This window comes from Paracoccidioides brasiliensis (assembly GCF_000150735.1).
Source record: "Paracoccidioides brasiliensis Pb18 unplaced genomic scaffold supercont2.10, whole genome shotgun sequence".
NCBI classification, from domain to species: domain Eukaryota; kingdom Fungi; phylum Ascomycota; class Eurotiomycetes; order Onygenales; family Ajellomycetaceae; genus Paracoccidioides; species Paracoccidioides brasiliensis.
This window is the reverse complement of record NW_011371367.1, coordinates 189,211-199,427: the sequence shown is the minus strand read 5'-3', so window position 1 is coordinate 199,427 and position 10,217 is coordinate 189,211. Positions and strand designations below refer to the sequence as shown.

Sequence of the window (10,217 nt, the reverse complement as noted above, 5' to 3'; positions counted from 1 at the left end):
CTTTCTATTCTTTTATCATTGGCATTGGCTTGCGTTGTATGGTTTTGATTTGAAGTTTGACTCCGTTTTATGGAATGCATACAGGATGAGTCGGGTAGCTTGAGACAAAATAGGTCCTATTGCATAGATATCATAGTCTGGCCGCGCTTCTGCAGTTTGGCGAATAATAGGTAGACCGATTCAAATCGACAAGGCAGGTAAGCCGTCAACTGACGTCTTCGTTGATGAACATATTGCTTTGTTTTAGATGTCACCGTGAAGAGAAGAATGCGTGGGGAAGATAACCCGTGCAAGAATAATGAACAAAGGTTGTCGCATGGCTACCAGGAGATAGAGTCCCCAATTTGCATTCGGTGACCGTTGGAACTGTTTGCATCAACAGAAAATGGCGACGTCCATAAGGTACGTTGTATGCGGCGGCTTGGGAGTGGGTAACTAGGGATTGCTTTCATAGAGAACTGTCCAGTTAACGCCAACCACATTCGCTTTGGGGATACATATGGTTTCCAGTTCACCGTCCCGACTGCAATGGACATTGGTGGAGCTACTTCTATGAGCTCAGTCATCTATATCAGCAGCCTGCAGGGCAAGGCGGTTGGACGAGCCTAGGCTCGGAAGACGGGCAACAATTGCTCTGATTCAATCGGGCCCGTTAGTTAACTACCATGACGCGGTGAAAAAAAAAAAAAAAAAAAAACAGCGCTCTCTGACTGATACAGGGTACCCTGCAAAGAATACCGATTTAGATGACGAGGTAGGTGATTTCATTACGGGGGAGATATTGAGTTACTATGGGGACGGCATGTTGACGGGCACTTAGCTCCGGCTACAACTTGCCGGCGAACAAACTTCCTATAAACCAACTTCCCAACAAGCCGATCATGCTATATAACTAACTGACTGCTGCAAGATCTCGCAAAGCCACTCGGGTGGATCAGATTGGCCAATAGGAAAGTGCGGCAATTGGGCGTGAGATTCTGATATTCTTACGTTCCGGGGACTTTAGCCGTGAGCCCTATATCAAGGCATGAAAACTGCTCCATATAGGAGAGTTCCGAAAAAGGTCAATGAAGATATGTTTGTTGGGGGTGTGGAAAAGCGGCGTGTTTGAAGGTATTTGGAAAAGATAGTTATATTCGAAAACTTACCAGTGCAATAGAATAATCCAAACAGAAGTGAAACTGAATTTAGAAAATCTGACCATCAGGCTGCTGGGCAAAATTTTGCTTCTCTCGACTCATCAATACTATTCCTCTCCTTGCATACACTCGCCATTCTTGGCCAACGCGGTGCTCAGGGGATTGGCAAATTGGAAGTACTACAAGTGGTAAATGCATCGGTATCGGCCAAATAGCAAGCGTACCGTTCTCATGATATCTGGTTCCGAGTATTTAGATATGCGCAGTACATGAACAAACTTGAGAAAAAATATACGTATACCGTCGAGGAAAGGAACGTAGGCGGGATCTGATGTCGACATCATGCTTTCTCCTGCACCAAAAGCACCGAATGGGGGGCCGTTAGCAGCAGCTGCAGGTTCACAAGGACACACCATCGCTGTTTAGTCAATTCAGCAAAGATTGAATGTGAATACATCCAACTTGGAAGATATGCCACTTCCGGAAAAAAGAAGATGAGGAAGAAGAAGAAGAAGAAGAAGAAGAAGAAGAAGAAGAAGAAGAAAGAAAGAAAGAAAAAGAAAAAATCTTACTGCTTTCATGATCTGATACCCACCAGCCATTATATTCATTAGATCTAGCTCCCAGTCCCCTTAGTATGTTTATCGCAACAATGGCGGTTCTCTTTATCCCCCTTGACGCGACAAAGGGTGGCATATCCAACGGGTATATTTGGGTATATTGGTCACAGTTACAGTATTCCGAGAGATGGAATTGGAGACGTTGCTCAACCTTCATATATCACAAGTTGGGACAATAAAAAAATAAGATCATGGAACTGGAAAGCTAGGTCAGGGTGAGGGTCCTAATCGACATGACCTGTAACATAGGTCCTCACAAGCACTGGGGGCATAGCAATGCTGGTTAGCATTCGTTTGATTAAGATCTGTCTGTATAAAGGAGCCAACCTCGCAAACATTAACGCCGCATTTGATGCAAGACGGTGCGTTTGCTGCGCCGCATTCAAGATTGTATAATAAACTCTCGGTCCTTCTATTTACAATCCCTTAAACTCTCGACATAACTTGAGGGCCAGGCCCACCACAGATGTTTTCTCGTTTTAGGATATTGAATATCTTTCTTCGAGTGCGAAAAATCAAGGTATATAGTTGAGAACTTGCCAATACAAGATGGAGAGGATCGAGTGCGCTGAGATAAACTACCGCCCAACACGAGCATTCCATTCTGACCATGAAATAGAGACTATGTCAGCCATGCTAAATTACCAGAAGATGACAGGATTTCCAAGAAGAGGAGTTATCCATGCCCATCAAGTGGCATCAACAGACAGATCCTCGATTGATGTGCCCTTTAGATGCTGAGAGCTCTTAGTAAAACCAATCAATCCAATGCAGTTCGTGTGATAAAAACTAGTTATGCGGAATTCCTCAACGAAGGTGGTGGGGCTCTCGGATTTTCCAAGAATTCCAACCCAACAGTGGAACACCGATTCTGTTTTAACTCCGCAAACACTCTGCTCTTTTTGAACATTTTCCGGAGGGGACTCTCCTTCATATTATAGAGCTGATGGAGTTGAAATATCAGGATATGAACACCGAGTCAAGCACAGCGAGTCTACCCATCTCAGCACAAACATGGCTGGCACATGAGTCTGACAGTGCTCGTCAGCCCCCTCGGGGATGAAATTGTCAGGATGGTTCAGAGAGAAGTAAAGAAATGGTATATGCCATTTACAGCAAGGCTATATATAGAGAACTCTGCATGACTCTGTCAAAAAAATACTCTCATCTATCCTCTTGCTTCTAACGCCAATGTATGCACTACCCTTCTTATGAGGACAAAACAGGCCATATAACCGCCGAAAGGAAATGTAAAGTGCAGCAAATACTCGGACCCTCCGCTCACATAGCAAACAAGCCTGCATACCATGTTATCTTCCTACATATGGTTTTCCCTTTTCAAAAAAAAAAAAAAAAAAAAAAAAAAAAAAAACCCCAAACTCCTTGGTTGAACAATAGACCGACATAATACAAACTACCACCTTCCTACCCTCTCACCCTCCGTCACCAAGTCTTATCGATTTGCATTCGGCGATATGGCTATGGTTCTGCCACCTCAGATTATCTTGACTGAAGGAGGACTTTCTCCTGGATTATACTCCCTTTGCTCAAACCTGCCAGGCTCCCGAGGATTCACGGCAATGACCTTCACTTTGTTCTCCAGCAGGATAGGATATTCAATGTTCCACCACGTCGACGATGGTCTATCGTGAAAGGCCCCTTCCTGGATCATGATAAAGGCGGTGTCCTTCGTGGCCATTGCCATCGCCTGGGAAGCGCGTGGGATGAGCTTTGCCTTCTCGTCCTGGTTGGTGCATACAACTTCCCATTGGACCCACTGCATGTCGTCCATGAGGTCGTAGTAATATGTTCCGCAGATATGCCTGGCGAAATCCTTCGCGTCGTTGGCATCCGAATCAGCGGTCCAGAAGACGGCTTTGGAACCATCCCAGTTTTTCGCGTAACGCATCCATCCTGAGATTGTTTTTACGGGTGGGCATGCGTTATCGTATGGCCCTCGTCTCTCGAGGGAATTTTCTTGCGGGACCGCCAAAGGAGTTGCGAACGTAACTAGAAGGGCCAATATGAAAGTGAGGAGGACGGGAGACTTCATGATTTGTGTGTGCGTTCCGCAGAAGGGAGGAAAAAAAAAAAAAAAAAAAAAAAAGGGATTCAAAGGTATGGTTTGGAAGAAATCAGCCACTTGAGTGCAACGTCGTTGATTTCTCTTTATATATGCATGTACCGTTCATGTATATCCCAACGGCCACGGGACCCAGGGGATGAGTTACTTCACAGGCATTCTACTATGAATTTGTGAGAAGAATAAGATGAATAGCTCCGGGATATTGAACCCCCATGCAAATCGCCTTTGGAGGATTCTATTTTCGTATTTCACGATGTGATTATCCCTAGTGTTTTTTTTTTTTTTTTTTTTTTTTTTTTTCCTTCCGAACCACTGAAGACACACCTCCTTCCTCCCCGACCCTACCACCACGGGGGTGCTCTCCCATGGGAGCGGGCCGTGTAGGATCAATAAATCCACCCGATGTCGAGGCTGGGTTTGAAAGAACCCGCTTTTAGGTAGAATGATGTGGTGAGGCTGACTTGTAGCTTCGGGCGTGGGAAAGGCATTTCGGTACCTGGCTCTTGTATATTGGGAGATACTGATAGCTCCATTAAAAATATCTCGTTGAATGTTAAGTGTTTCTTCTCCTAGTGAACTATTTATAAGCCCTGCTAACTAATATGCAGCCCTTCCCTCTTTGGCTTATGGAGAATAAAGTGACCTTCATCCGGCGAGTTATGTTACTGCAAACTTAAATCATCCAATTGTTTGGGTTCAAATACTCCCAGGTCACTATCAAAGTGAGCATCCTATCATTTTTGATTTATCTGAACATGAGGAAATCAAAACAAGAAAAGAAAAGAAAGAAATTGTTGTTGTTGTTGTTGTTGTTGTTTGAACACGGATGGATGTGCGCAATGCATACGGAGTAGCATATAGTTTACTCCTACGATTTTGACCGAACTCACCAAGCATACGAAGCTTTATAGTTCAGTTTGTGTGGGCCAGGGGTCAGATCCTTGGGCTCGGCATTAATTCAGATCCTTGAGCTGACACTGTAAGAGTGGGTTCGATCTCGCTACAGTTTACACGCAACTGGCGCCAAAATGCCACCTTTAAAATAATCTCCGACTTTTTCACAACCGGGCTTCCTCATCTAACTACACCGTTAGTTACACGGCTATTTACGCTGCTGAGAAGCCGTATCGTTCAGGATTTGTCTACTTATTTGAGTTGTCAGAAAACAGTGTAATAGTTTTAATCCCTGTCCAAATCTTTTTGAATATTTAATATTAACCGATCCTGTTGGATTTATACCTAGTTATGCGGCAGCTGAATGGAAGTCAATCCACGCTCAAATTTTAAGAATCTCACCGAATCTGTGAGCTTATTCTGGCTGGACAGTGGCGCTGCTGCGACTTGGCGCGGGTAAAAATTAACCAGATAGTGAACTAATAACTAGAGTAAGATACAACGTTCCAACGTCCATCACTAACTGATATTCCAGCCACGTTTTCAAAACAAAACTCCCTGTCAAGTCCACTAGACTCTGGTCACGTCGTTCATCGCTGCTCGTTTAACCTGTTACAGATGTTTCTATTCTCAACCCGTTTCCCACTGACCATGGATTCGATAGACGACCAACTCATCCCGCCCTTCTCTAATGATGACGGGGCTTCGCTTGAGTCTTGCTAGCCTTTGTGGATTTCTATCAACGGAGATGTTTACTGCAACTGTTGCTTCCCACATGGCTAAATTAGTGAGACATCTTCTCTTACGTTATCCGGACACTACTGTGATGCAAGCGATCATTTCGCAGGGCCACATACATATGCAACATCCCACTGTACCAAGCCTTCTATGAAAAAGATCCTACTATTGCGAACACGCCATTTTGACAGGAGTGGGGCCCACCTCTATCAATAGATTCAGTTTCAAGGCACCCCCTCGACTTTATCTCCTATCTCTTATCCCATGGAGCGAAACCCTAATGCGGAATTCTCATTCTTCTCGTTCCCGCTAGCCGGCGCTGCTTTTACCTGTCGTGGATCTACGGAAGTGGTTGACCTTCTCTTGGAGAACAGTTCCAATGTGCGCCATACAAGTGCAGATATTTTTGTTGGTCATTGGGATGTGGTGGCTAAATTACTATTGAAGCATGGAGCGACACCAGCCACAGACCCGCCAAAACACAATCGCTTTGGTGGTAATAGGTAACCATCCTGAACTTGTTGACCTGCTGCTCAAACATAGTGCGGATAGGGGTCATAGAAATGGGGAGGGGAAAGCCGGCATTCGACAATTGCCGAGCGAATGGGATGTGATTTCGAAACGCTCAGGTTGCTAAGAGAAGAACTAAAATTTAATAACAGATGGATATCCTATTATCGGAAGGTGGAAATAGGTAATTATTTGGGAACATTCTGTCCACTCTCATGTAATCGATCCGGCAAATCCATGAATACTCTCAAAGGGCCGAGTTGTCACCTCTGAAGGCCCGTTGACCTAATAATAGCTACTTTTGTTCCTATCCATTAAGGGATATCGGGAGAGAGCGAAGAGTTGTCCAGGATCAATCTCCCCGAACTAACCTCTTAGCCCGCCCTGGTATTCTGCCGGCGCCCCGTCCTCGCCCGCCCAACCCCTCGGAGAAGGTCTTTTGGTGAGACTCATGAACTCAACGAGAAGCAGAACGGTCGGCGGTAATTTCATCGCCAGGAACGGGCTTGCTACTACTAATTGCGGATAATATTCTAAGCATTTCGTCACCACCAAGGGCCTTTGTCTTTGCTCCTGGGAAAAGCGGAGTGACTGCACACAGGGAGGATGGCCGTTACTAAATGCGTGTTTATCTATTTTGAGAATGGGTAAGCGGAAATGGTGCTGTATGGTTATAATTAAGGCTATCGATGTCATATTGGAAGGAAGATATTCAAAATATAAACCACCTCGATGAAGGCCATGGACGTTGTTTTCCCCCTTACATTTCGACTATCAAACCCGATTATACAATTCCAACATCCAAACCGCACCTCGCATTCGAACTTCGAATTTGGCCTTCCCATTCTGTGGGCCCTCATATAAATTATTCTCTCATCTCTACTCTTATGATTTGGCAAACTTAGATACCGCACCGTGTTGCACATTTGTCCTTTCTGGGTTGCCCCCTCACACTCACTGCGTTTCGCTTAACGGCGGAGGTTACGCAGGAAGCGATGATCTTTACCACAGTTCCCACACTGTTGGCCTGGTCCTTATTGACTTTTCACTTGGCTGCAGCACGCGACCATCCTGGGCTGCTTGATGGATTAGACAAGGTAATTCCCTGGAAGAGGTTTGAAAATATTGCTATCCTTGGGGATAGCTACGCCGCAGGTATAGGGGCGGGGAAAGTTCTGGAAGGAAAGGGAGACGCGAAGTGCTCGCGTTATGATGGAGCATATGGTTATGTTCTCAAGAGCCTATCCCCCAGAAAACACAACTTCCAATTCAAGGCTTGCTCTGGAGATACAACGGTAGAAATCAAAAAGCAAGTTGATTCCCTGAAGAACAAATCGCAAAATTTGGTTACGCTGTCTGCCGGAGGAAACGATGCTCTGCTATCAGAGATCCTGCGAAATTGCGTTGTTCTTCCGTCGAATGAAAATGCATGTAACAAGGCGATGGCAGCCTCACAGGCGGTAATCGACATGAAACTTCAAGGGAACGTTGAAGGGCTCTTAAAGAAGTTGGTCCAGAAGATGAAGAATAATGGCGTTGTCCTCCATACGCTATACGGAACTTTCTTCAACTCAGAAACAAACCCCTGCGATAAGCAAAGCTGGAGTCTTTTCAACAACTTATTCCTAGACGGGGGCGGCGGCCTAATGATGACAAAAGATCGACGCAAAAAGCTGAACAAGTTGGTACAAGACGCTAACGCGAAAATTTCAAAAGCCATTGACAACGTCAGCCGCGACAACAAACATGTCAAACTCGTGAAGGTGGAGTGGGACGATTTCGGAATTAAAACCCAAGGAAGATTTTGTGAAAATAAACCGGTTGAGAAGAAGCAGATGTTTTACATGTATGGTACCTCGCGACCCTACATCCCTAGCCAGAAGAAGCAAATCGCATCAGACGGTGACTCTGCCGGCCCGAATCAACATGATATCCGGAAGCGACTTCCGGATTCCCTTGGCAGAGTGTTTCATCCTACCGAATACGGACATGGTGTCATTGCTTCTCGCGCAGTTCTGGCTTTGTTCAGAGCCCTTGCCGGCGAAAAAGTATGCGCTCAGCCCCCGAAGCCGAAGCCGAAGCCGAAGCCGAAACCGGGGAAGCCTCCAGGGAAGCCGAAGCAGAAATGCGACACTAATTGGGTATCCTCCTATCCCTTTAATGCGTTCGACCTTACCCATAAGGAGTTCTGCAGAGTGGTGAAGGGACAGAGTAATCCTGGGCGTCCTGTACGATTGACTGTCAACTCGAAGGGCAATATAAAGATCTCTCCTATCACCGTTCAAGACCCCAACAGCCCCGGCTATCCATTTTCAAGGAGAAAGAGAACCCCTCCTCCAAACCCCAATACCTGGAAAGACATCACTATCCAATATACATGGAGGGAAACGATTGGCGGGACGTGTTCCGCGAGCTGTGATGAGGCGTATTCCCTGATCGCCAGATCTGAATGTAAGTCTTACGTGATTATTTCATTTTGACAGAAACCTATCGTCAAAGCTGAAATGTATATGCTAAAGTCGTAACGGTAGGCGGCCACCAAGGCACACAGCAAAACCAGATGACTGTCGAGGGTAAAATCGACGTGGGATGCGGAGTCTACTCTTATTCCTTGCACGGCCCGCCACGGCTAGTGCCAACGGAACCTCGAAAGGCCCCAAAACAAGATCCGCCGAAAAAGCCAGCGGTGCCAAAAAGCCCAGAGTGTTATGGTGCGCACCAGTTCACAACGAAAGGCGATGTAAATCCATTCGTGCAAAAATTTACTGCTTCAAAGGCGTGTGGTAAAGTCCCGCGCAAGACTATGAAACAAGGCGACAAGCCCATCGTCTACCATGAAAAAGTCGGGCAAATGCCATATCGCTATGCAATCACGTGGCTCCATGGCTGCAAGAGCACTGTTACGCAGATGAACGTTCTCAATCCTGTAAAGGGTGATAAGGCTAGCTGCATGACATTGATGAAGAGGTCGTACTCAGATTGTAAGTCGTTCTTCACACCCGTACCTTTCCTGGGGCTTTCGTGAGGGCACAGTGTCGCAATTCGCCTGCCCATGACGAGCGATTATTTAAAGCGACTAACACCCCTTGTGTTACAGGCAAAGGAAATCAAGGTAGAGGCGGTTATTTTGACGTCGGCTGTCTGCGATACGAATTTGCTCCACGGGACGTCAAGTAGGCATCGTTTAGCCAGCCGCAGAGCATTTTAGAGAAATAGAGAAAGTCATAAGTTAACGGTGTTTTGGGTTTTTTTTTTTTTTTTTTTTTTTCTTTTTCTTTTGGGTTTGCGGTTTAGAATATTTTCGCATGTTCCTGAAACTGCCGGGTTTGCAGATGAGCACGGGTGAGGATCCATACTTTGGAACGAAGGATTTTTTTTGTTTACAAGTGTTGGTTCATGGACTAATTAGTTGGAATAACTAAAGCTTACGCACGGAATTAACTGGTTAACTATGCAGCGTAACGGTTTTATCACTTTGTATTATCACGCTAATTAAGAATGAGAGATTACCTTGGTGTGTTTGTCTTGTCTTAGAGGTAACTATCTATGTAGTGGAATGGCACAAAGTGGCCAACCGAGCTCGTGGTGAAATATGTTCGGTTAACGAACGTAGTTCATTCGTCCCAGCATTAGCCCCATCCTATGATTCAGCGTTTGTCGAAGGTGTTCTCAGTCGTGGCATTAGGGTGAGGTTGGAATTGTCACAGAGCAGCAGAAGAGGTTCAAAGTATACCCTAGAGAGTGAGAGAGTAGAGATTTATATAATTAGTTGCGCGATTCCTAACTATCGAGAAATGAATCACTCATATTTAGAGTGGCATTAAAACATGCAACGTTACGGGGGAGCTGGCTAGTAATCGTGCCGCTGCGCAACCCACACCTCGTGTGTGGGTGCGCCACACCAAAATGATAAAAACACTGAAACGATAAAAATCTTGAATCACATCCTTATTATTGCACTCTATATCAATAATCAGTAGCTAATCTATAATAAAAAGATTATCTACATCATTCTCAGTATGTGTGTCATTTCTAAATTGATTTAATTCCTCTTCTGTCAGTAGTGTGAGTGGGTTATTGTCAATTTTCATAGGACCAACTCCAAGCCTCTGTCACTTCTTATTCTGCTCTTTTTCAGCTTCATTATCCTTACACTGCTTGATTTTTCTATTGGCATCTTTAATAATGAGGACTCCCCCTACTTGAACCTGGTGATGGGTTGTTTTAGCT

The 10,217-nt window shown here is 45.2% G+C and overlaps 2 protein-coding genes across 2 annotated transcripts; one reads left to right on the top strand and one right to left on the bottom strand.

The window, feature by feature from the left end:
• Positions 1 to 3,254: 3,254 nt before the first annotated feature.
• Positions 3,255 to 3,812, bottom strand: PADG_06959 (uncharacterized protein; the record flags this gene model as incomplete). The annotated part of the gene is made up of 1 exon (XM_010764198.1): positions 3,255 to 3,812. The coding sequence occupies one exon, from the start codon at positions 3,810 to 3,812 to the stop codon at positions 3,255 to 3,257; it is 558 nt and encodes a 185-aa protein (XP_010762500.1).
• A 3,170-nt stretch (positions 3,813 to 6,982) lies between these two features.
• PADG_06958 (uncharacterized protein) lies at positions 6,983 to 9,164 on the top strand (the record flags this gene model as incomplete). Its single annotated transcript, XM_010764047.1, has 3 exons — positions 6,983 to 8,438; positions 8,519 to 8,968; positions 9,085 to 9,164. The coding sequence occupies 3 exons, from the start codon at positions 6,983 to 6,985 to the stop codon at positions 9,162 to 9,164; spliced, it is 1,986 nt and encodes a 661-aa protein (XP_010762349.1).
• Between the last annotated feature and the right edge of the window lie 1,053 nt (positions 9,165 to 10,217).